This window comes from Pinus tabuliformis, chromosome 4_2, assembly GCF_031772625.1.
Source record: "Pinus tabuliformis cultivar Carrire ecotype Pingquan chromosome 4_2, CPIR1, whole genome shotgun sequence".
NCBI classification, from domain to species: domain Eukaryota; kingdom Viridiplantae; phylum Streptophyta; class Pinopsida; order Pinales; family Pinaceae; genus Pinus; species Pinus tabuliformis.
In genome coordinates this window covers 770,942,261-770,969,584 of record NC_142304.1, presented here as the reverse complement: position 1 = coordinate 770,969,584, position 27,324 = coordinate 770,942,261, and the positions used below count along the sequence as shown (strand labels likewise).

The window sequence follows — 27,324 nt, the reverse complement described above, 5'->3', positions numbered from 1 at the left end:
GGTACAAGCATCTTTGGCAGAAGTGTCATACTTTAGGAAATGAAATACACTTAGAGAAAGAATGAGTTTGGATATATTTTTGGTTGTTTTGTTTTCTCTTCGGATGACTATGATATTTTTCTATTTTTCTTGATGAAATTGCAGGGGAGTATCTAGCCTTAACAGGCTCACGGCTTGATGGTGTAGAAATGATTGCAACTGGCCTTGGAACTCATTATATTCCATCAGAGGTAGTTATGTGTCAGTTGACTTAATACAAATTAGAAAATCTAGATGAATGCTGCAGGGAAATTATTAACTAAATGCTTTGTCTAAATAGTGATGTCCTCCTGAGGTTGTGGATCAATGTGATTTATAATTCAAACTACGATGTCGGTGGCATTGACTGCAAGAAATTTTCAAGTATTGTATTTATTAATTTTCTGTACATTCTGTGATGAAGCAATGCTATGCTTAGGCCCTATGGTTAGTTCAATGGAAATATTGTGTTATTACTGTTATTGATATGTAGTATCTTTACCATCTTATATTTACATCAGAAATTGGAAGAATTGGAGAAGCGTTTAATTGATTTGAACACCGGAGATAAGAACCTTGTCAAAGCAACAATTGAAGAATTTACTGTTCAAGTTCAGCTTGGCGAGAAAAGCATTCTCCATAAGTAAGAGATATAAACTTCTAGACTACATGTGGTACTAATGTATCATTGTGTTTTCTGCTACATCTTTTTATTTCTAAGTGAAAGATTCCAGATATAGCTTGAGTCTTACAAGTAGTTCTTTGATCAACAAGTGCTTCTCCAATGACACTGTAGAAGACATCATGGAATCTCTGGTGATATTTCTTATATCTTGTCTTTACCACGTAGATACACAAGTTATAAAAAAAAAAAAAAAAATCCCCACTTGACGCAACTCTGTATACACCCAATTATTCTGATGTGGGAAGTACTATTCTCACATATCCGAAGCTTATGTCATATCTCTCTTTGTCAATCAGGCAGCGGCCAGCGATATGGAGGGGAATGAATGGGTCAAGGGCACTATTAAAAAATTAAAGAGTTCTTCACCAATTGCTTTGAAGATGACATTACGATCAGTAATCTCCTTTTTGCCCACAATTTTAATCAATGATCTCTTTTGAAAATGACATTACCATATTTCTTGCTCACCATTTAGTGGATTTTTAAATTTCAATTAATTGGGTAGAGATGAGAATTCTGCTTCGCAGTGTGAGGATTATATGTGATGCAATGCATTTTTGAAAATAACATTATATTTCTAGCTCACTATTTAGTATATTTTTAAAGTTCAATTAATTGGGTGAACATCAGCTTTCTGTTAGGCCATATGAAGATGATGTGTGATTCAAGTGTATTTTTAAAATTAAAATAAATAAATATTTAATTAAAAAAAACAACATAATTAAAAAACTAAAATAAATATTTTTTTTAACTTTCTTCAAATTTAGAAACTTGGTTCTACACCAAAAAAAATTGTACATAGAAAAGATTTAATGATAACTTCATGTATCATAACCCTTTTCATTTATCAGTCTAAGCCTTGAAGCCCAGAATCGTAGGAGTAGTATGAGTCGAGCTTGGTAAACTAGTGAATAGTAAGGTTGAACCATACCAATAGTGGGCAATAGAGGAGACTTACCTCAATGCATGGGGCGCATAAGATTGGATGCCCAAGAGAAGTTAACTCACCTTACATTGACATGCAGCAGAGGAGCCTCAGAATCGTATCATTGGTAAATTGACATGCGCATGCGAGTGTATATAAAAGTCTCGGTTGGATAAGGGAGAAGCATTCTTGATCTGCATTACCCAATTCATGATCAACAGTCATGGACGAGTAAAGTAAATGAATTCATTATCTCTATCCACCACTGCTATTATTACCATGTATTACTTGGTCGAACTCCAATGCCCTTGAATAAGTGATTAAGTTTAAAGGGCCAGTCTTAATTTCAATTATAAAGACATATATTTATGCAATTCTTCCATAATGAAAAATTTAGAGAAAAAAACAATTCAATTGAAAAGATATAATATTTCTACATTTCATTTTCAATCATATTTATTTCTATTAAATAAATCAAATTCATAAAACGAGATAATAGGTAGAAAATATTATGACAATATAATATAGTCAAATAATGCACATTCACATAATAACAAACTTTATCAATTGTATTAATTATTTCCAAAATGAAATAGTACGTCTCCAAAACAAACTTTTATATTGTAAAAAGAGAGTACAAACTACATATTTCTTTTTCAATTATGTTTATGCTCTGTAGCTAGATATGTGCGACCCATGTTGCATAAACAATTACATAATTTTTCCTTAGTTATCACATCCAAAAAATGTGGATTCGAGCCAATTCAAACTATATAAACTACCAAATTCTCCTAGTCCTACATCACAAAAAAAATCTAACTTCAGGAAATATCTCAAAGTTAAAAAAATATATGTAAAAGATTTTAAAGAATATTTAAACTGCCTACATCAGTCCTATTATCATGATTAAAAGCAACATAATAGATGGCACTTGGATCTTTATCAACTCTTTTTGATAACATATCAGTTGTGTGGTTCTGCTCCCTGTATATGTGTCTGTAGGTGATTTGTTGGAAGGATCTCTCCACTGTATGGATGTGATTCATCCAGTTTGATAGCAGAGGAGGATGAAACTGTGAGTGTCCTTTCACCCAGTCGATGATGCCTTTAGAATCCCTAAAAACCTATAGATCATTGATATCAAGCCATTTTGCACAAATGAGGATGCCCCACAGGGCTATGATTTTTGCCCTATTATTGGTTCCCCTACCACCCTCCCACCAGAAATGATAATAGTTTCCAGGCTCAATGACGATGAAAGCGTTGCAACTGCATTGACTATTATTGCAAGCTCCATCAGAAAACCCAAGTAGAAAATTCTTCCACACATCCCAGTTTTTTACCCTTCTCATTGTTTGTTCTTTTGTCCTAGGCCTAATTTCTGAGTAATAAGCCACAATCCACAATATAGTTTTTGTCACATCTACCTTTGATTGTTCAAAGATCCTTCTATTCCTACATCTTCAAATGGCCTAGATAATGTAGAAAGGTAAAGTGAAAAAATCCTTTTGAGTCTCAAACCAATGCCTAAAGCATGCCTCCAATGAGCTGGAAATCCAAAATGAAACAATATGTAGGGTGTGTGGGATTGAGGTCCAAACCCTAGTAGAAAATGAGCAACTCAAAAATAAATGGAGAACATCCTCTATGTCCTACATGCAAAGGGGACATATGCTTAGACCAATAAAACCTCTGTGTGTAAGATTCTCCCATGTGAGAAGTTTTTTGTGTAGGGACAACCCACCAAAACATTTGAGTTTCTATGGTAACTCCCAATTCCAATACTTTTGAAACCAAATGTGTTCCTAAAAAGTAGGAAGTGATTTGAAGATATGATTGTATAGTTCTCTTGCTACAATTTGACCCTTATGTGTTTGTCTAACCCAGTTCATTCTGTCTATCTGATCTGAAATAGAAATCTCTGCAACATTAATCTATAAAATGTATTGATCACAATCTGTAGCAAGGACACTAGTTAGTCCTATATCTTCTGCCCTAAGCCAGGACTAAAAAATATTAGCAAAATCTCCAAAAGTAACAATAAGTAAGAAGAAGAAAATACCTCTACTGTGGAGATGTTGGAGAAGTGGGACATAAATTGTGTGGTTTCCCTGTATGTCTTGGATGGCATCTAAACCAACATCAACTTGTGTGCCATTTCCAACCCCACAACAGAGGTCCCCAAACATCCAATATTTGTTCTTCATCATACTTCACCAAATGAAGGAGGAATTTTGTTTATGTCTCGCACCATATTTGATCCACATATCAAAATCCTTATAATCCAAGTAATTGCCTCTAATGATTTGTGACTAGATGCCCCTACCAATCAGTCCTCTCCAAATATTCTTCTAGATTAGTGCCATGTTGAAGGAGAGTGTATTCATGATCCCCCAACTCTCCTCATCAATGACTTTGGCAATGAGCAGAAAGCACACCAGATGTATTTTCCCTGCAAGATTGGTACCAGTCCACAAAAATCTAGCTAGAATAATATCTATGTTATGTATACTTTCCATCAGAATCACATATAAATGCATCAAATAGACAAAAATAGATTGTAAAATAGACCTTATCAAAACGAGTATCCATCTGACGGAAAGCTAAAATGTATCTCAAATTATATAGTTCTTATAACTCAAATTATACAAGTATAACAACTCAAATTATACAAGACTTTATGCATTTAATGTAGAAATTCCCTGTAGATTCAAACTGCTAATTGTAATTTACTAAAACAATAGACTTGAATCTACCCTACTCATCAACAGAAATAATTAAGTGACCGTGAAATCATGAAGCATACAAGAGAAAGTATTCAATAAACACATTACGCAATTATTTCCTCGGGAAAGACATAACTAAAAACCCCTGCTATCTGTATATTGCATTAGTCAGAAAATATGAGAAGATTACAATGCTTTTCTCAAGCCCAAGCAACCTCTGCACTATCTCGATTTGTCTCATTGCTTCCTAGACAAGCCTGGGCCAATACTTAACCAATTTTTTGATTTCTCAACCAATTTTTTGATTTCTCAAGTCCCTATTTCCTTGCACTGTTTTCTTGGGAATTAGCCCCCTATTAATGAGGGAAATTCCTCAAAGGAATTGCGCAATCCATCATAGGCCTTCCTTTGACTGCATAAACCACTTATATAATTTAGATGATTATACAACTGATAATACATTATCCCTGAACTCCAATATCAACTGCGTAAATCTCAGATCTGACATGCATGAGTTATTTATTAGTGAGTTTTTAGTTAACTGGTTGATCACTATAGGAACCACCACACTACTAGACGTCCCACTAGTTCCTCCAATAGTTGGAACTAGTTTAACTAACTTTAACTCAGTTAGACTGAATTAATTAATCACAACTCAAAATAAACTAAACCAGGGCTCCTATAATGTAGGAGACACTCTACATGACTTAAGTTAGACCCTCACTCGAATTAACTGAGCTAACTATATAAAATTAACTTAGTTAACTAATAGAAGTTGTCATGAGATGTGGAATTACAATATTTTTCCTAATTTAATTCAAGGACAAAATTAAATCAAGATATTTCTTGATGCTATTTTGAAAGTTTCTTGTTGAAATTTTCAACACTTTTTCTCAACAAGAAAGGAATTCACATCTATCCCAATCCAGTACCTTTGGAATGTTCTAGATGTAACTTTTGTCACTGTTATTGTTTCTACTATAACATCTGTAGCCAAAAAAAGCATCCAAAAATAATTTGAATCAATTGTGTATGCAACTATCTACTGGGAAAAACTATGTTGCTACTAACTCTAGTACTTATCCTCCTGCTCTATTGTAACTGCTTTGCACTCCTCAGTATTTGACTAACATAGATCCTCCTCCTACTGAATATTGCGGACCCCCGTAACAAGGTAATGATCCATGAGAGAAAAAACACCTCAATGGATCTTGCCCAAATTTCTACACTCTTGGGACTATTTCCTCATATTGCCCCACCTCTCACTTGGAGGTATGGCTCCATGTGCTCCCTCTTCCCACTTTCCTCGAAATTCCCCCTACTGGAGGCCTATGCTTGATTGGATGTCTCCGCTCGGCCTCCTCAATGTTTCTCTAATTGTGGCTTCTCCACAACTTATTGAGGCTGCTTCTAAGGCTACATGTTGAGAGGTAATTCATGCTCCCTATCAACCACCAAAACTCTAGCCTTTGTCTTACTCCTCAAGGCTTTGCATGCATGTTGTACCTCAAGTGCATACAAGTTCTTGAATCACACAACGATCTATTTCACATGTCCTATGGTGATGTGTCTAAGGAAAACCTTTCCTTTGCTAAATATCACATTGTAGCCATGGTCTTCCAATACCACGATTTTTTTTTTTTTCATTAGTCCTAGAACATACATCACATCTGTGAGTTTAAGAGGGGAGCCAGTCTCCCTCTAAAAAGTAACAATATCGATATCGATCATGCTATAACTACCATAATCTCCAAACTTTATGTTCTGCTTGAAGTCTTTCTCCTCCAAGCCACTGAAGAGATCTTTCTTCCCCGTCATATGGAATGAAGCACCGATGTAGAGATATCACATGTTTCCCATTACTGTGATTGCCATGCATGCAATGAGAGTAAAATCAAGTTCGAATTGTGAAGCTGGACCTTCACCTACTGTTGCTACTGCAAGCTCCTTCTTGCTTGCTTTCTTCTATGGACATTTTGTGGCATAGTTCTCTAACTCATGACAATGAAAAAACTTGATGTTGGAAAATTATTTTTTCTTCCCTCCTTGCCTTGGGACTCCTTTCTCTTGGATTTGTTTTCATTTCTGAGTAATGAAAAATCCTCTTCCACTTCTTTAGATGAGACCCCATCTCTAGTGTTCTGCTAAATCTCTTCTTGCACCAAGTATGACCACTAATGCTCCCACTCTGGTAGCTTCTCCCTCCCATTTACTGAGTCCCGATAGTTGTGCCAGCTCTTGGGAAGGCCTAGAAGTGTTAGATTGACAAGATAATCTTCAACAACTATAACAATGACACTTCCAAGATCATCGTGACATTGAGTGAACTTGGTCAAGTACTTTGCTATTGTGTCACCCTTCTCCATCTTGATTTTCCTGAGCTTATCCTTCAATGTCAGCTTCGTGTGGTCACCGTTGTTTTGAAACAAGTTTTTCAAGGCCTTCCTCATTGCATATGGAGTCTCCTTACCTTGGAGGTTCAAGACAATATGATCTTGAACTCCTTCTAAGATAATCCTTCTCGTCTTTGCAACACAATTTCTCCACTCTGCCAGATCTTGAGCATCAGCTACTGGAGGCTTAGGAATATATTTTTCTATGAATTCCTTAAGCCCATTGTCTTCCAACACTTCCTCCATCATATCCTTCCAATCAATATAGTTCAAAATACCCTCAAGGGCATATTCAAGTCTCAATCCGTAGAACGACATCCTGCTGGCTCTAAATTATGATATACAAATTCGATTTCAGCTACGAAATATAAACTCGTATTCTCCTATTCTAGAGTGATTTATTTTCTGATACCATGTAGAAATTCCTTATATATTCAAACTACTAATTGTAATTTACTAAAACAATAAACTTGAATATACTCTACTCATCAGCGAAAATAAATAAACGATCGTGAAATCACGAAGCATACAAGAGAAATAATTCAATCAACATATTACACAATGATTTCCTGGGGAAAGCCACGACTAAAAACCCCTACTATATGTATATTTCATTAGTAAAAAAATATGAGAATATTACAATGCTTTTCTCAATTCCAAGCAACCTATGCACTATCTCTATTTGTCTCACTGCTTCCTAGAAAAAATCAGGACAATACTTAACTAATTTTTTGCTTGCCCATGTCCCTATTTCCTTGCGTCATTCCCTTGGGAATTAGCCCCCTATTAATTAGGGAAAGTCCTCAAAGGAATTGAGTAATCCACCATAGGCCTTACTCTGATTAAATGCACCACCTGTACAATTTAGATGATTATACAACTGATAGTACAATGTCCGTCAACTCCAATCTCAACTGGGTAACTCTGATATCTAACATGCATGAGTTATTTATGAGTGAATCATCAGTTAACTAGTTAATCAATGTAGGAAGCACCACACCACTAGACCTACCACTAGTTCCTCCAACAGTTGAAACTATTTTAACTGACTTTAACTCAGTTAGACTGAATTAATTAATTACAACTCAAAATAAACTCAACCAGGGTTCCTATAATGTAGGAGACACTCTACATGACTCAAATTAGACCCTCAAATTGAATTAACTAAGCCAACTAAGTCAAATTAACTAAGTTAACTAATAGAAGCTGTCATGAGATGTGGAATTACAATTTTATTCCTAATTTGATTCAAGGACAAAATTAAATCAAGATCCTTCTTGATGTTATTTCCAACACTTTTTGTTGCAATTTTCAACTTTTAATATCCAAATAGTAGAAATAAAAGATTCCAATCGTCAAAATTTTACATTTTGAAATAGAAGGCTTCCATTTATCAGAATCCTACATTTCTCTATTTAACATAATTATAATTTGCACTAGCTCCGTCGATCTATAATTTAGAGAAACAAGAAAAGATCTACAAAAAATGTAGGAATAGAAGAGAACCTAATTAGACTGTAAATGGAATTGAACCAATATTTTCCAAGTAGATGGAAAGTGAAATATAGACCAATGCCAATAGGGTACTTGTTCATCATTACATTTATGGAGTGTTAGGCCATCCACCAAGGTTTCAACTATATGTCATAGGCCCCACCTAGATGCCATGAGTTTTAAAGGGAAATCACAACGTGCTGATTTTGATTTTCTTTTGAGGTGGACAGTGATCCACCATTGAGGTTGAGGTCTACTGTGTTAAGTCATCCACAATGGTTCCATTATATATATGGTCTATCCCAACGTACGGAATAGATTTCAATGGAAATATGGTGCAAGTCATTCGTTGATTTTGATTTCACTGGTGAAGTCGACAAAGTGAAATCAGAGTGAATTGTCAACTAGGGTTCCATTAGTGGCATTGTCTATCCTACTAGGATGACATGAGTTTTGAAGAGATGAGATCAAGTGCCAGTCCCAAGTTGTAGTTTCTTATGGTTTATTTTAACAAAAAAAGTGAAATATATATGAATGAATAAATGAAGTGGGAGCTATGATTCAAAGCACCAACTGTGATATGGAATTCCTATTGTGACTAAAATTGCAGTTGAACATTGGTTGACGAATATTACCCTTAATTTGCCAAACCTGTATAATGCACTTGGGGTCATTGTCAAACTAGAAAACAAACATCGATTCAAGCTTCGCCCAAATGTTCTAGTGAAGCTGAGGACCCACTTTTGAATCTCCAACTGAGTTTGTTGTAATGGATACCTACCCATTGTGGAACAAGAATAACTTCTCTTGAGCTCCCTCTAGGTACAAAGGAACCAAGAATTTACCCAACACCTTCCCAAGTTCATACCACAGTTTGAACTCTAATGGCTTGTGTAAACCATAATCTCCAGTTGCGAATTTGAAACCCCAAGACAAGAATTATTGGAAAGCTTCTCCAACTCGAAATGCTAGAGATGAAACCTCACCACCAAGTTCTAGACATCAAGGGAAGGAGCATTGATATAAATGAGAGAAACATTGTTCTCTAGACTAAGAATTTATTAAATTTAATCTCGCAAAAACAAGCAAATCTTGAAGAATGAATGCTTTCTCTGGTGGGTTTGGAGGCCACAGGGATTCTCAATGCCAAACCTCCAACGAAAGCCTTCATGAATGGGCATAGATCCTTTTGTACCAAAAAACAATAATCTCACAGTGTCATCAGATTGAATCTTGTTTAACACACATGGTCACGTGGTTTCATAGTATCGACTCTCGTAGAGATCTATGATTATTTTTCCCATGTATATACATGCCATACTATTTGTCGAGGCCAACCTATCTAAGTCACTAGATATTTGGTTGTCACATAGGCTAGAGTAAATGGACAATCTTAGCAGTAATTCTATTACGCCAATACTACCAAATGTAAATGCGGACTTGAATTTCCTACAAATTGTGCACATAAGTGCATCACCTCATCACCTCACATATTAATATATTGTCATCCTCCCTCCTCCTCCCATTAAATATCAGTTATCACACACCAATTCTTTGGGTCATATTTTGTCCCTCACCTCTGTATCAAAGCATGTGCTAGTACCACTAGTTCATTCAATTAAATCCCTTTGCCAATCACCATAACATTTTGTAACTGAATGCATAAAGTTATGGAGAGACTTTAGTATTTACTTAAAGGAGTACTATGGAGTCTCTACTTTGCTAAAACAATTTTAGAAATAAGAACAAGGCAACCAGGGGACATCTAACAATTGATCTAACAACCCTTAACTCGATAAATAAAAATTAGCAATTTTTTATGCCTAATTTTTGCTTCGCACTTCTAGTACATGCTAGACCCCTCTTGAAGGGTTGTGACATGTTCAGTTTTGAACCTTGGCATGAGCCTTAGCACTTACTTTGAGGGGATAAAGTAGAGTTGAGTAGAATGTTGTGTTCATATGGTGCATGTAAGCTTCCCCAACTATCACTGGCCAATCTTATATATTTCAATGCCTTTACTCGACCTGCATATGTTACGGTGCCATGAAGCATGTCTCAAGAAGCCCTAAAAGTTGTTATTTATAGTGCATGAATGATTTTGCATGTTGTAATGTAAACATAAATATTTTGACTAGTATAAATAAAAATAAAATGATACCTGATGGTTTTTGGGCTTCAGGTTGACAACTTTGGGTTTTATCACATGGTATTTGTTAAGGTGAAGATTATTTAAAGGTGTGAGGAAATCTATTATGAAATATAGGATTACCACATTAGATTTATCTTAAATCCAGACTTATCCCTTTCAGGGCTTAGTAGATTCAAATTTGAAATGGATATACTAGTTCAATGTAGATGTTTATTGCAAACCATGGTATTCGTTAGGATGAAGCATATTAATCATTGAAAATATCAATGCTATAGCTTGGATACAAATACAACTAGATAATTTTTCTTGCTTCTTGATCATTAGTTTTTTTTTAAACTAAATAATTTACACTCAAGTTCAAAGGAAGAGAGATAAATATGTGAGAGAAACACCTTACCTTCTTTTCTCTGGAATTTCCATTTGGGTTTTGCTTTGATAATCTAGATCCTTCTTTTAATTTATTGTTCCATTGTCTCCCACCAAGTCATGAGCATTCCATACTAAAGCTCCGTAATGGAAAACATAATCATAATACTTTGAAATAATTGAGTGCAAAAGTGCTTGGTGATATGAATGGGAAGAATCCAAACAAAAACTTGACTTGATACAGTTGGTTTTTATGCCCAATAGAAGGTTGTATATGGGTAAGTCATCTGAAATATTTAAGTCTCAAGTTTTTCTCTCTCAAGTGCATTTATGCATGTAATTATGAATTGATTGAGAAAGTATAGATATGCATTTATATCCCTCCACCCCTACTACTTCAAGTTAACAAACAAGTTTCTTCCTAAATGAGATGCAATTTTTCCTCTATTAAGTTATCAAGTGGTTTATTACGGTTATGCTAGATGGAGTGGTCAATGATTCAAAACATTGTTTATCTATTTGAAATCCGTTACACATTTCTTTCCTGAACCCCATTTATCATTTATTAATTCATTTGGAAAGAAATTCAATTAGATACTTATTCGTTATTTGTTGATCAAACACATGCATGATACAGTGTCATAAAACTAAGATTCACCATCAAAAATTTGATTCCATTGCCAGAAGATTGGCCCATCGGGGGATTGGTTGATTGAAAATCTAACCCATAGTTGGTTAGAATGCCTATTTTTGGGTCCTTAATGTTGCCAATCCAATTTAGGCTTCTTAATTTGGGGTCCATGGGGTCAAAATAAACTTAACCTAATTTCTTGGTGCTAAGTGAACTCTTACATTTTGGGGCCATACAATGATTGTAAGTTTTGACTCATAGAATAGAGCATTGAATTTAGGGAAAACACCTATGATACGAGGTGAAAAGAAAAGGGCACTTGGTCAACACCCATAGTATGAATCTTTTATATAAAACAATTTACCAAATGGCTAGTCTAACATTTACTATGCCTTGAGGTATTTCTCTACCTATTTATATTTCTCCTTTGGGGATTTATATACTTCTCATGACTATTTTGAAAATCCTAAAAGTCCAACAAGAAATAGATTTTGAAACCAATAAGTAGGTTATGTGTGGGGCACAAGAATCCTTCCTCTTTCATTGTCAAGTGATTTGTTTGAGGAAGATAAAAATCACTAAATATATCAGTTGAAACTTACTTTAATGCAAGCTTTCTTTTCCCTACCATTTCACTCTTCATGCTTTAGTTCTTCCATTAATATTGAGGATATGGTCCATGCAGTAGATCAAGCTTAGATCTCCTCTTGAATGGATTGATTTATATTCATGTTAGCTTCAACCTAGATGTTTCATGTTCATCTAGTAAGCTAGAGGTAAAAATAAGGTATTTTCATTACTTATTGAATGGACGATGAGGAAGACCATCTGTCCTTCCACTCAGAGTAAGTGTGACACTCGCACCAAGTGAACTTCTAAAAATGTGCTTTACTCACAATGGCTTGAGTAAAACATTGAAAGAACATGTGTTCATGTTGAAACAACCACAACCCACAAAATCATTAAACCTTTTTGCCAATAATGTAACATGCACCTTTTTATTTGATATGTTATAGTAAGAAAAAGATGTGAGGCTAAAATCTGTTTAGCTCGCAGGAGAAATAATTATGGCTTGCCTTATCCCACCAAAACCTACAAAACTTCACAATTGGTTTTTTCATATCTCACCCGGTGTTGTTCCCAAATTCAAGATATGCCTGATAATTGTTTTTCTAAAAGGGATTTTGGTTGAGATGATTCTATGGCTGCACCAAAGAGGAGGATAGTAGAATTGAATCATGTTATATATCCACTCAATGCAAATTCGATTTGTCTACAATGTTACCGCATTACAATATTTCTCATGGCTCAAATAAACCTTAAGTTGAGTAAAGTAACTTGAGAGAGAATTTTGAGGCATTATGATCTGAAATCTTGGGAAAACTTGTTAATTCTATGCAAGCTCCCTCATCAATTAAAATTATGTCTAGGATCGTCTCATTTACCCAGTTATGAAAGAGGTTTATGTGTCAAGTTATATGTCTTTTATGTGTCATGTGTGAGCAAATTATGAGTTAATTGGATGCTTAAATAACATGGACAGGAAATGAAATGCAATGAAATATACACAACAAAATCATAAGACAAATCTGATCAAGGAGTTCACCCTCTATTACTGGGCTACATCTCCTAGGACCTCCTTCGATGGCTAGGCCCTCTTGGTATTATTTGGTCAAATTTATGATTACAAGATTCTTCTTAAACTCCAATGGCTTTGAGAAATGTACCATTGGTTTCAAAGGACCAAAAATCCCCAAAAATGACTATTAGATCTCTAAAAACTGACTCTCGGTGATCTGGGGATGACCTCCTTCCCTAGTGGCCCTCGGCTTCCCTGAACTTCCTTGTGGAAACATCACCTGTAGAACTCATCTATTGCCTCTGAAACCTATTCCATTGTCTTCAGAATATCAAAATCATCCAAAATTGACTATTCATTTTCCAAAATTTGTCGAAATCCCATTAAATTATGGTCTTTTCAATTTTTTCCTAGAAATTTGCTCCAAATCTGGAAAACTTCAGTTAATCCTGCTAAATTTGGGGGCAGTTCCAGATTTGGCGGAATCAGCCAAAATCTTCGCCAACTAAAACTTGCTTAATTAAGGGCTAATCATGGCTTAATTAGAGCTGATCCTCCATGGTTAAATTTTAATTCTAGCATTTAAGTAGAGGTGGTCACATGTGCACTTAATGTTAACCACTAGTGGTTAACCCCTAACCTTCGCACTTAACTTTTAACAATGTGCACATTCCATTACATGTCAAGTCTTAAGGTTTGGTGTAGAGGTAGTGTTGTGGTATGCGGAGGGGAGGTTGTGGGTTCAAACCTGATCTCCACCAAACTTGTGCCCAAAACAGAATGTTGACCTTTAACCAATGGGACAAACATGTGGTGGCCTCTGGGATTGCCACGTGGCACCCTCTCATTGGTCCACCAAAAACCAATCATCTTCCACCATATCACCAAACTGAAAACCAGCAAGAATGAGACACTTGGCGAGCCCTCGTTGGGTGTTGACCTCTTTGAATTTCCCACGTCACTTGCCACCTCAGTAGTATGGAATACTGACTTGGCAGTACCTACAATTTTTTTTGTTTTTTGGTGAAACGGTTAGCGGGCTCTAACTTCCTCATGCGAACTCCATTTTGGACAAAATGAGTTGCATTGGGATCGTATCACCAAGATGGACGCGGTAGTTCAGGTTTTGAGCGATTCCAAGCACTTTTATTTTTGATCTATTTTTTTGCCCCTAATCCAGATTCTAATTACTCCTTCCCATTGATGGGATTTTGGACCCACAAAAGCTGGTTATTTGATGAGAGCTTAATACTCTTCTCTTTCCCAAGTACTATCAATTGATTCTACTTGAGAGGTCTCCATGACAACCACTTGGGTACATTGACATGCCTTGCATTGAAAATGGCTATGTCCCTCAACCACTGTTCTTCTTTTATTACTGACCCAATCCAATAATTTTTGGCTACTTCTTGACTGATTATACACCCTACTATACCAAAGTGATCCCTCGGTTTTTGGAAAACTTACTGATAGCCTTCCCACTAAGAATCATGTTTCTCCTTTCGAACACATGCATTCGATGCAAGCTTCTTCTTGGAAACCACTTTTCCAAGTTAAGCCCATTTGAGTGAACTACAACGATGAGTTCCAATATCAATAACAATATGAAAATAAATGACCATTCTTTTACCTCCATGGTTCCAAATTCCACATATGGAAGAATGCATTTGCCATCTCTTTTCCTTCTTGGCATCAACACAAAACAACAGTCTTCCATTGCTGCAAACTATTTGGCATCTTGTCCCCTGTCGATTCTTGCCTATATCATCCTCTAGTTCAACATGGTACTCATGTCATGATTTGAGAATGAAGGCTAAGCATGAGCATCTTGCTCAAGAATGGATCTTCAAACATCCTGTGACATCTTGTCACAAATACAACAATTAAATGGAAAAACACATTATGCAAGAAATGCAAATCAACGACCTCTTCTTTTTCTCCTTTAAAGCAACAATTATCACAACATGTAACATCGCCATGTACTCTTGCATCTTGGTGTACAAAATATCGACTCACACAATCGACAAAACATAATTTTTAAGCAACTGAGTTGACTTGAAAGCCAAACATAAGCATGTACAACAACTTGACGATTATTTGCATAAACAACAAGAATTTCACATCTCATGCAACAATCCATCAACATCTCCCTTTCATCCTTGGAGATAAAATCAACTCTTCCAAGTTGATATGACATACATGTGACAACAATCAACACAAGTCGACACTCATGCATGTATCCAAATACAATTAAAATTCTCAAGTTGTCAATCATACATGTTAACAAAGCAATCGACCAATACAAGTCAATCACTCATGCATGTTGCTAGTTTCATTGTTCACACACACACAAACTCTCATGTATGTGTACAATTCTTCAACTCTCTCACAAGTACAAACACAAGTACAATAAGCCCAAAAACATGTATAGGTACATAAAGAGATGAATTAACAATTTTTTTGCAAATGAAGTGAGTAACATACCCTACTTTCACACATCATGGCGAGAATATGCATCATTAAGAATGACAAATTTACTACAAATGAAGTGAGTAAAATACTCAACTTTCACACACCTTCATGGTGAGAATATGCCACATCAAGAATGCATTCAAAAGAAATGCACTCACATGCAAACTTGCAACCACAAATTACCTTCTTATCTGCATCTATGTGAGTCCAACAGAACTCCACTTTCAACATCTTGCATCATACAAGTTTCAACATACTTTCAATAGAAAAGTAATGCATTCATAAGGCAAAGAAATGCATTTTTAAGGCAAAGAATTGCATCTATTAACAAAATAAATGCAAGCCTTATTTGGATAAGAAATCAATCCACCTCTTACCAAACCAATTCAATGGATCTTCTTTTCACTACACATCATCTGATAAATCATCTTTACCCACATCAATTATGGAATCATCCTTCCATTCTTGCCAATGTCTCTCTCCACCTTCTTCAAATGTCTTGGATGAGTTGTTGGATGCAAAGTCCAACATTTGTATATGAGATGAACTTGCTTATGGCAATGAGTTCAAAACAGTTGCATCTTGTTTTCAACATGGGTTCCCTTGTCTAATGGACCTTTGGCTTTCTATCTCTTTTTCTTTGAAATTTTCCTGCATGTGCCCATTTTATTCCAACATCTTGAAACATTATGGTTATTCAAACCATAAAAAGAACATGTAAATTCTCTCCAATTCTTATGTGAATATTTACCATGTTTATAATCAAAAGAAACTTGATTAAAGGCATATTTATACCTCGAACATTCACCTTTGTCGCCTTCTTGAAGAGGTGAATTCGAAGAGGTAGTAGTTCTCTTTGGAATACCAACAATGGTGTTAAAAACCTTAGAGCTTTCAACATCCTCTTGTTCATTGAAACCATTATTTTCATGCTTATGAGCATTTTCTTGCAAAGTGGGTATAAAAAATTTTCATTCCTCATGAACACAGACTTTACAAACTTAAGGTGATGAACTTAAAAAAAAAGTCCTTCTTGGAATACCTTCATGTGCCTCCTTGGATTTGGAGCATTCTTCATCATGTTGTGCATAACCAAGACCCAAATACCTAGGCCTTTCCTCAACAACAATTGGCTCAACTATGCCTTGTGCATGTTTGCCTACCGTCTACCTTCATAGCCCAATTCATTAATAATTTGGACCCTATTCCTCTAGTATGCCTTTCAAAATCACCAAAACATTCATTTTGAGAGGAAATTGAAGATAAACTTGATTTGCATACCTCTTTTTCATGCACATACTTAGCTACGGTTTCCTTGGCAACATAGAGTAAGATCTCTATCTCATGCATATTTTCAAGAAGCTCTTGCTTCTCCTTCTTCATGGCCATCAACTGCTCTTGAAGTATAATGTTCTCCTTCCTATGTTCAATCATCTCTTGCACCCTATCTCTCATGATGAAAAACTCTTGCAACATCTCCTCATCAAAGAATATTGCTAAGGAAGAAAGATTAGAAACATCACTTGTTGAAGCTACCATCACAAGTGTAATGAATTAAAGAGCTTCAAAAAAATTCACAAAGATTCACAAGCTTCTTTACTATTATTTGAGAACCAATCTTTCAATCTTGAGCTTCTCCTTGCTTCAGCTTGTACACACAAACGTGCACACAGTTAAATGATCCTTGCACAATTTCAAAACCAATAGCTAATTCTCTAGCTAACCTTGGAAAACCATCTTAGGGTTCAAATGAGCTAACCTAGCTCTAATACCAACCTGATCTGAAATCTTGGGCAAACTTGTTAATGTTATGCAAGCTGTTAGGTACCTATACTACTAGTGTAGCCCCTTATTGTTATTAGTACTGTAGTGCCCACTCTAGTTTCCTGACCCTAATACGACATTATCTTAGACACTCTATTCTTCGAGGACCTCAGATTGAGGATCTGGACCCATGACACTATTATTAGCGATTGAGATATTCATGGTTGTGATGTTTATGAATGCTTTCCAATGATATTATGGTAGCATGAATGGTTATGTATCTTATCTATCAGTATTTTGATGATTGCAATATTAAATAGTTCAGTTGGTCTCTATTTGAAATTATGATGAGGATAGTAAAGAATATGTATGCGCTCTAATAAAAACATAACGAGGATAAATTTTATGGATAGGTATATTTCTACGATGTTACGATGTTGATAGCTTAATGAATATGTATGTTTCCATTGATGATTATTGATGATAGCCATGAGGGATGTGTCGTCTATGTTACCTGCTTCCTTTAGTTCAGACTTACAATGGAAAATGATGTGAATGACAAGGAATTGTTAATGATGCTATTATGATAATTGACTAACATTGAGAAACCTTGTTACTGATGATTATTGAGTATGGCAGGAAACCATCAGAGGCACTCACATATGACATGTCGATGACACCTGGTACAGATTAGTTGCTTGACCGAATGACTCACATATGGGTGATGGGGTTGTACAAGTGGATGGAACTACATGGGAGGGGTGGGACAGAGTCCCTGATCTCACCCACTAGCACTCTGGCCGTGACTTGGGTTGGAAGGGTTGAAACACCTTCGCCTTGAAGATCACGATGCCATGAGGGCAGGTTCCAAAGTTGGGTCGCTCATGAGGACTTTACCGGGGGGCGCGCATCAAGGCGGATTCCTTGATCCTCGACACCATTAGTCTCACTATAGCAGGCAACATAAGAGATGATAGTGGTCTATGACGTTGCACTATACTTTCCCCTCGTAATCACTGGATGCTTGAAGGGCAAGTGGTGTGGCACCCTTGGAACTTCAGGGGAATTTCTTGAAGGGCACGACCAACTTGGGACCCTTGGCATCACAAATAAACTATTAGGTGTGGCACCCTTGGAACTTCTAGGGAGGTTCTTGAAGGGCACAACCAAACTGGCACCCTTGACATCACAAATAAGCTATTAGGTGTGGCACCCTTGGAACTTCTAGGGAAGTTCTTGAAGGGCACAACCAAACTTGGCATCCTTGGAATCATTAAAAATAAATAATAATAAATAAATATAAGCAAGGAATGAAAACTAGGTAAATTTACATCAAGGGTAAATGATGATTAGAAACCAATGTAATTAAATCAAAAATAAAACTTGGAATAAGGAGGATCATAGGAAGAATTAAAATAGAGTACCTTAAAAACTCTACCCTTCCCATTTTGGAAAATACTAGGAAGATTATGTGGTTTAATTAGGAAAAAGGGGAAAGACAAACATAATGGTAAGGATAAAGATTAATCCTAAACTAATTTAAACCTAATTAAGAAAAGAGGAAGGTGAATTAAAATGAGATTAATAAATTAAATTTAGAGAAATGTAGAGAAGCTCCATGTGTCAACAACCAACATAAGAATATCCATCTAGGAGATAACCTGAGTTAAATTAGGGAGTAGATTGGGGATAAAATCTTGACTCATTAATTAACTTCAAGTAATGAACACAAATTAAGGAATAAAAGGGTGGAATAAAGAGACAACTAGGAGAAGAAATAGGAATCTTGTTGAGGTGAGGAAAATATTAGTTTTAAATAAAAATTTAAGTAAATAATTTTGGGAGACCCTTGATGTGAGAATGACACATGGGTGGGTGAATAATCAAGCTATTGAATTATAAAAAAAATAATTAATTGTGCATGACATGACAAGTGTCACCTATGAGCACTCCTATAAAAGAAGGGGCAAGCCATGGGAGAAGGGACTTTTTTTTGAACCCTATGGTTGGGTGGAGGAGATGACGTCAGAGCAGTGATTACGAAGCTATAGTGAGTTTGGTGAGGTAGAGGATTTTAGAGAGGGGACTATTGAGCCAAGGTGTGCTCTCCTCTACCAGCTAGTGCTTTCCTCCATTGTACAACCCCATTGCAGCTCGGGGGTCCGCGGGGAAGAAGAGTACCCAAGGAGTAGGCTGGGAGGTTAACCGGTGGGTCTTCGCATTTGGATCAAGTCCGTCATCATTCACTCGCGGAGGTGACCGGCTACAAGGGAATACCAGTAATAGCAGAGCAAGCGGAGTCTCGCCTTCTGGTGAACGGTACACATGTATTTCATTACTATTGATGTTAGTTAAACATATGTAAATGTTATGATATGTTTTCCTGAAATGAGTGTCAGGAATGTGTGTGCTAAATGAATTTGAAATTTCAATGCGTTTCTTTTCTGGTTGTATTTGCTGTTAAAAAAAGAAAAAAAAAATGTAATTAGTCTGAGCAGAGGTCCTTACACTTGGTATCAGAGCCTAGGTTGCAGCACTGAGCCTTCATGGGCTAGAGATAGAGCACATGTGCAAAATTTTTGGAATGGTTGCCAGCTGCTTGATAGTTATCAAATAGGGAACATGGAGCTTCTAGGTAAATTGCATTGTTCATTCACAAACATGGAACAACACTTTGACCCAATCCGTTTTAAATTAGCAATATTCAGCTTTATAGGGTAGTTTCAGTGGTTGGCGTAGCCCTTAGATAGGGTTTCCAGAAATTACAAGTATGGGCTTCTGTTTCGACAGGAACTGTTCAGAATATTGGGGACTTGATGATAATACAAGGAGATTGGGGCACTTCCTGCCAATTGTAGAGTGTAACTTCATTCCACTAGATCTACATAACACACTTCTATTGAATGCACGTAGCTTCTCATATCAATCATAATGTTTTCTGCCTGCATTGATATTGCAACATTGCGATTATCAACCTCGTCTACGTCTGTGTGAGTTTTCGAGTAATCCATGGCTTCTTTTATCAGTCTTCTTCTGTGTGGCCTACTATGGAAGTGACATTTTGTCACAATATCAAAATTCAGAGACATGTTTACGTTTATATGTTCTTCACTACCTTCGTTGTTTCTGTTCTTGTTTTTAAAGTTGATGAGGCAAAGATACATATGATTTCCTTTTCCAGGCATGTTCACAGATCAAATCCCTTGGACAGCTCCATGCTAATATTTTTGCAAATGGACACAGCCAGAACATGTTTTTAACAACCAAACTTGTGGGTATGTATGTTGTATTTGGCTTTTTCAAGGATGCACGTAAAGTGTCTGACAAAACACGTCAACAAAATATATTTGTATAGAATGAAATGAGGGCTATGCCTGCGATGGATCATGTGAGGAGGCTGTTTCGCTCTATTGCCAATTACAGCAGGCAGGCGTACAGCCCAACAGCTTCATGATTCCTTTTGTTTTCAAGGCCTGCGCAGACCCTCTGACTCTACAGTGGGGTATGGAGATCCATGTGGAAATAACTAGAAGGAGATTGGACTCGAATGGTTGTGTAGGGAATGCCCTGGTGGATATGTATGCTAAATGCCAGAGAATGGATATTGCATGCAACCTACTTATCCAAAATGTCTGAGAGAGATGTGGTCGTGTAGACGATGATGATCTCTGGGTATGGTTAGGATGGGCATGCCAACGACGCCTTGACGCTGTCCGTCAAATGAAATCGAGTGGCATGATGCCGAATTTCAATTGAGTTACCATTCTGAGTATAGTCCCGGCATACGCTGAGTTGGGCGATCTACAGGAAGACAAAGACGATATTCTACATCATCATTGCCACATGATTTTCCAAATATAAAAGCATCATGAGTCAGAAGACGTATTTCCATTGTGTTTTCACCCAAAAGCCACTAAATTGTGCTTGTTGGCCACCGTTTTTATTTAGCAGAGTTTTGGCATGATACTGCCCACGGGTTATGGGTGCATCCTTTCTAGCTCATTTATGAATATGGTTACTTATTAGTTGAAGAATGCTCGCAACGATGTTTTTGTCTATACCTGATATTAAATGGTACCCTTAGCAACAATGAAGCAGCAACCATTGTGCAGCCGGGTGAAGGGTTTGGAATGAAATGAATTTATATTATATATTGTTTATCTGTAACAGCATATAATGTAGAAGTATCCCTGCACAAATTCCATCCATATACAACATTCAGCACAAACATGTGGTATAGGTTTTCGAATGTTGAAATTTTGCAGCCTTTGGAGCCTTAGTATGTGATGAGCCAATTGAAGGTACATAAGGTAAATAAGTAGGAAATAAATCATGCTAGAGAGAACATAGAGTGAACAAATATGATGGAGGCATCATATGGAGTTCTGTGAGAATGGTTTACTGGATATTTAGAACTTGGTAGAAGAGGTACATGGGTTCAGAGAGTTTTAGGAAGCCTTTATCTATGGATTCTATTTTGTTTATTCCTTCTAGGAACAAAGCAATTCCTTTTTAACATACGTGCTTGATCATAACTTGAATTCTGTGTTCCTTTCTAATTCTTCATATGTTCAGGGCGCTTGAGCAAGCTCTTTGGTATGACATTTTGATTTACTCATTTGTTTTAGGCGCAAAGTAACACCTTGTTAAGAACTGTGCTTGTTAGTTTTGATAATGTTTTGGATTTGTCCCTCAACACTTTCTAAATATTCTAGGTTACCACAAAAAAAAAATATTTTTAAATTTCAAGTTTATTCTGAGGCTTTTGTGATATGTAAACTTGATCATGATATCCATTAATATTGTGTGCTACTAATTTGCCATTAAAGGATCTCTGTTTGTGGTAATCCATGACTGTCCAAGAGAATATATCAGTTAGTTTGGTACTTTTTAAAGCAAACAGTTTGCTTTACAGATCACTTGCGAGCCAGACTTCCACAATCGGAAATTGGTATTAACTTCTCTTCATGGAAACCCTGTGGGCAGTCTGTATGTAGTCTGGGACATGTATGTATCCAAGTAAATAGTATCTGAAACAAAATCTCCGTTTCATGGTATAAGTGCTTACAGTTGTACAAAATTTTACTGTGGGAAGCTTTTATATTATGTTCCATGCATTCCCAAATTATTGAAACTTGTCAGATCCAAATTACATGTTCCCTCGATACACAGAGAGGAGGGAAACCTTGAGGGATCAAAGTGAGTGTTGGTAGAAATTTGAAAACATCAGAGGGTGTGATGGAGAGGATGAAGCAGTTAACAGGACTGAAAACAGTGAGAAGAGGGTGAAGGGCTAGACCTATAACTCTACTAGTTTTATTATTTGGGACTGTTTTTATGCTCTTATTACTTCAATGGTTATACTCCATCCCACCTCCCAAGTTCAGCCCATAAACGTGCCCATCATGCAGATATAGCAAGGAAGGATATGTTTTGAAAGAGGAGTCAATTTGTACAGAGACTTATGGAAGAGTTTGTTTCCCTCGTATGACTTTCGGTCATTCTCATGTCACAATTTGTGATGGTCAACCTCAATTTTATTCGGAGATGCCCAAGAAAATTCGTTTTCATATGGATGAACCTAGGAAAAAGGTTCCCGTGAGAGGTGGGTTTTGCCCTAGATGGGATCTTGATAATTAGAGGCCCCTAGAAAAGACAAACCAGGGACAAGTGGGTATCCGAAAATAAAGCATGCTTGGTGGATTCATGGATTGCAAATGGTAGCAGATCTCACTTTGATGCCTCATGGGAATGCTGGACCCAATCCACATCATGAGTCTGAGAAGGTCATTCCTGCCATTCTCATGTCTCAGCTATACTCACTGAAAAATTCTACCTTTTGCTGGTTTACAGACCCCTATGACCCAACATCCATTAGCATGTGGCCTAAGGGCCTGCTTAAGGTTTTTGCATCACAAATGGAGATGGAGTATCTTCATCCCATGGTTGCAGATGAATTTCCAATCTACTTTAAGGATCCATAACCTTTGTTGGATTGACTAATGCTGCCTACATTCCTAATGAAGTTGCCCATGATTGGTTGAGACAGAAAGTCTTGGCACTGTAAAAACTCCTTGTATGAATGCTAGAAGGCCTTTTTTGGATGTTATCATATGCAATCGGCCTAATTCTCCAAGAAATATAGCTAATTTTAAAGAAATTCAAGAGTTTCTTGAAAAAGAAATGCATCTAGCAGTAAAAGTAATTGAACCTGGACCACTCGAGGTCTGTCAGCAAGTTAGGCTGGTAGCAGAGGCAGATGTTCTGTTAACTCCTCATGGGTACCAAAATGCTACAGTTTTGTTTTCATGTCCTGGCTCTAATTTTAGAGGCTTCACTCTTCCCGATTACATTGATTGGCTTGGAAATTTGTTGCATGCTGGAAAAGTGTATCACTATGAACTTTATGGGACATGGACAACTAAAAGGTTGGGAATGCCTTTTCAAATGCGCCTATATGAAGTTATTTTTGGTTGGAAGAGATGCTTTTCTGTGAGGGGATGCATGAATTATGGAAAGAGAATATTTTTGTGGGTTTAGATCAATTAGAAGAGATATTACACACCTTTACATACAACTGTCATCTAGCAGTCCATGGATCAAGATGTCAGAGCATATGAAACACAATTAATTTTGCCTCTTGAACATTAATATTCTGTTAAAGTTTTCATTACTCATTATTTGTTTCAGTATATTTGTCCTAGATGATCTCGAGAATTTCATATAAACTTTGCACATTGTGCTTTGTGAACTTGAGGTGGCTTTTGAATTGGTGAGCCTTCCAGAATTTTGAGGGCATCTGAATATATGCTGCATTCATCTTACCCTTAGATATTAAAAACGGTTTTGTTCTACTTTAAATCCTTCTCGCTTTTGCTCACATGGTTTTGTTTTTAAGGATGTTCTTATCGATGAACTCCAATAGGTTTGGAGGACAAGGTTATAGCTTTACTTCCATGGTCTAGCACATGACATTCAACACGTTTTCTGAGAAGAGAGAACATTATGAATTCGTTATTTACAAAAAAGCGCTATCTAGCTTTGTTTGTTAAGTGTTTGATTTGACTCAATGCTCAATATCTATGCAAATTTGTTTTGGACAAATGGAGAAAAACGTTCAGTGCTTTAGGGCCCAATGAGGGTAAGAAGTTGGTAGATCTGGCAGTCATTAATTTCGAGGGAGGTGATTCTATTTGTCATGGCTTAAAGTGAGATATTTGTACATAAAAATGGTAGTCAGTGACAGTCTTCTTCCTCACGCATAATTGCTTCGTGTAGCATGGGATCAAATGGTTTTCCAACAGTATTGACCACATTAACATTAAATCCTTTCATGATTTCTACGAACTGTTTATAAATACTCCAGGCAAATTAGGAGCATTATTAGCGTCTAATGGAAGCCAATCTGTAAAGTAAATTGGAATGATAGGATTGACGACTCCTTCATTTCTAAATTGTTTTCGTGCCTACATTGCTAAACTATTTTCGTACAGGGGTTCATAAAAGTAATAATAAGCATTATAAAAATATTTGATAAAAAAGTTTAAGGCATATCTTAAACAGTTTAAGAAAATAACAGGGGTTCAAGGCATATCTTAAACAGTTTCTATATTTTCAATTCAATTTTCCAATTGCCTGACATTAGCCATCTTACTGGCTTTCTTTCTAAGGAATTCTTGAACATATATCTCTTTGTATTCTGGGTTTACCAGTTATATGGTGACGTAGAACTCTCAGTGGTCACAATTAATTCCTACATATATTGTTTCTCTGCTTTATTGGCAAAGAAAAATAAAGTTGTTGAAGAGTATTCAGAAGCCTTTTCCATTCATTAAAACATGGAACATGTAATCATATACATTCGACATTTTCCATTCATTAAAATTTGGTAAATCTAGAATATTTAAAATATCTTTCTTCGATATTTGTATTTCAATTTTCTTTGCAACGATTTTCCATTTCAATTGCATTTACAATTTTATGGACTCTGTGCAGTTGGTCGAGTATTTTGGTCTGTAAATTATTTGATATTTTAATGTTTTCGAGCAGGTTGTTTTGCCATGGAGAATTTAAGTGAGATATATTGAAGGTATTATTTTTAATTGAAATAAAATTTCCAATAAAAATTTACAGTGTAATTCTAATTATTTTAGTTTCTATTAAGTATTCAACTTTCTTGACTTATTGTGATTTTCTCTTGATGTTTAGCTTGCTCATTTTGGTTCCCTATAAATTGATACAATAAAAAGTAATCTAATATATAAACTTAAATCATAATAGTAGTAATAGAACTATATTTATTCTTGAAACTTCTATAAAGAATTTATCAAATTTATAATGGAATAAACCCCTTGCTGGTAGATGAAGTTTGATTCCAAGAGTTCAACCTTATTTAAGATTTATTTTATCCAACAACAAAGAATGATCCAGCAAAGAGTGATTATGTACATGCAATGTCTAAATAGGTCTTATTGTTTATCAATGGTAAAGGATTAACTAAGACTAATTCCAATTAGAACAATTGAAAATGGACTAGAACAACAAGAAGTAATATAGGAGCATATTACAATCATGATAATATTATACATTGTAATATTTATGATTTATATCTTAATCTGTGTTTTGGCTCTTTCAAAATTGTCCACCATAGGCAGCAGATTTTCAATTACATCACCTTGAATGTTAGATTCCAAACTTAGTCGTTCTTTCTCTGCTCTCTTCCTGTAATCTCACAAGGAGTTTGAGCTTCTCTTTGTTTGATTTGATTGACTTCTTTGTTCAATGTTTTGTAATGTAACAAGAAAACTTTGCCTTTATGAATTTTTGGATTCTTTGCTAGTTCTTAATGCAGAAATAGAGCTATAGTATTGGTTTATGGTTATCTGGAGCACCATACTTCTACCAATGCCATTCGATACAGTCAATGATCATTTTAGACATGGGTTTCTCTCTATTGTTTTACATTTTGTGCATATCTTTGGCTTCAATCCATATAGTTTTTAGTTCTGCTTGGAATCAAGCAAAGACTTGTAAATGATGTCTGCCTGCCATCTTTGGTCACTAGTGAAACTTGTTATATGCTTTATGGCCAAACTGCGAGAATATGCATTCCTCATCACAAGGAAATTAAGAGCCTTAATAGTCACAACACCTTTAAAGATTGCAACAATATTGCACTCCTTATCATTAGATTCAGTAGGATTAATTGAAGATAGGCCCCAGATAGCCTCACTCGCTTACCCTAGCAAAAGGAAGTAGGGTAGCTGGGTTTGAAGGGATGAAGGTTTGGACTACTCATTCATTACAAGTGATGATTACGTTCTATGTAGTTAACATCTTTTTTTTATCTCTAGATAGTGTGTACCATTAGGTATCCACTAGAAAGGAGTGGTATGCATTTATTTTAAAGTGCTAATGGTAGTTGTACAACATTGGACTTTCAGAACATGGATCATGAAGGTAAATCAAGTCTCTAAGAAGGTGTAGTAGGCATTGTTAGGTCCCCTACCAAGCAGTGGCATATGTTATTTTCAAAGTACTGATTGTAGTTCCTAACAAAATTGAAGATTTAGAACATGGTAAACAAAAGTGGATTATGTCATAGGTGAAATATCAAACAATAATTAACACAATTATTATTGACCATTACAAATATTGAAGTCCAAGCTTAAGGTGGGTAGTTCCTCCTATGAAAAAGGCATAGGCATCCCCTATGAATTTGAGTTAATACAAAATTATTGCTATCTGAATTGCATGATTGAATGAATAAAACTAGAGAGATTTCTCCTAAATTAGTCAATTTGTCATTTGAAGGAAGGTGGGTGTTATTAATTGTTGCTTTAATTAGTTGTGATTTTGATTATGATGATTTTGTTGGAAAAGTTTATGTATGACGCTTCCTTTATCTATTAATTTTAATAATATCTATAATGTATGTTTTGTACATTTATACAAAAGTGGGTTGCAATGTTCCCCAGATATAGTCCTTCAGTTATAACAGAATTCGTGTTATAGATACCTTGGGAAAATTTTAACCTGCCCACCAGAAGGTTGGCAAGAGTTTCAGGAAGGGTTCCTAAGATTATGTGTCGCCGTTTCTCCTTTATGTTCTAAGGACTT

At 36.0% G+C, this 27,324-nt stretch overlaps 1 protein-coding gene across 1 annotated transcript in view; it reads left to right on the top strand.

The window, feature by feature from the left end:
* The window catches only part of LOC149171895 (3-hydroxyisobutyryl-CoA hydrolase-like protein 5), a 281,986-nt gene that overhangs the window by 17,602 nt on the left and 237,060 nt on the right, over nucleotides 1-27,324 (top strand). The window contains exons 9-12 of the mRNA XM_089426124.1: nucleotides 145-230; nucleotides 540-661; nucleotides 774-834; nucleotides 1,000-1,098. Of these exons, the coding sequence (XP_089282250.1) occupies nucleotides 145-230; nucleotides 540-661; nucleotides 774-834; nucleotides 1,000-1,098 (368 nt within the window). The remainder of the gene's footprint in view (nucleotides 1-144; nucleotides 231-539; nucleotides 662-773; nucleotides 835-999; nucleotides 1,099-27,324) is intronic.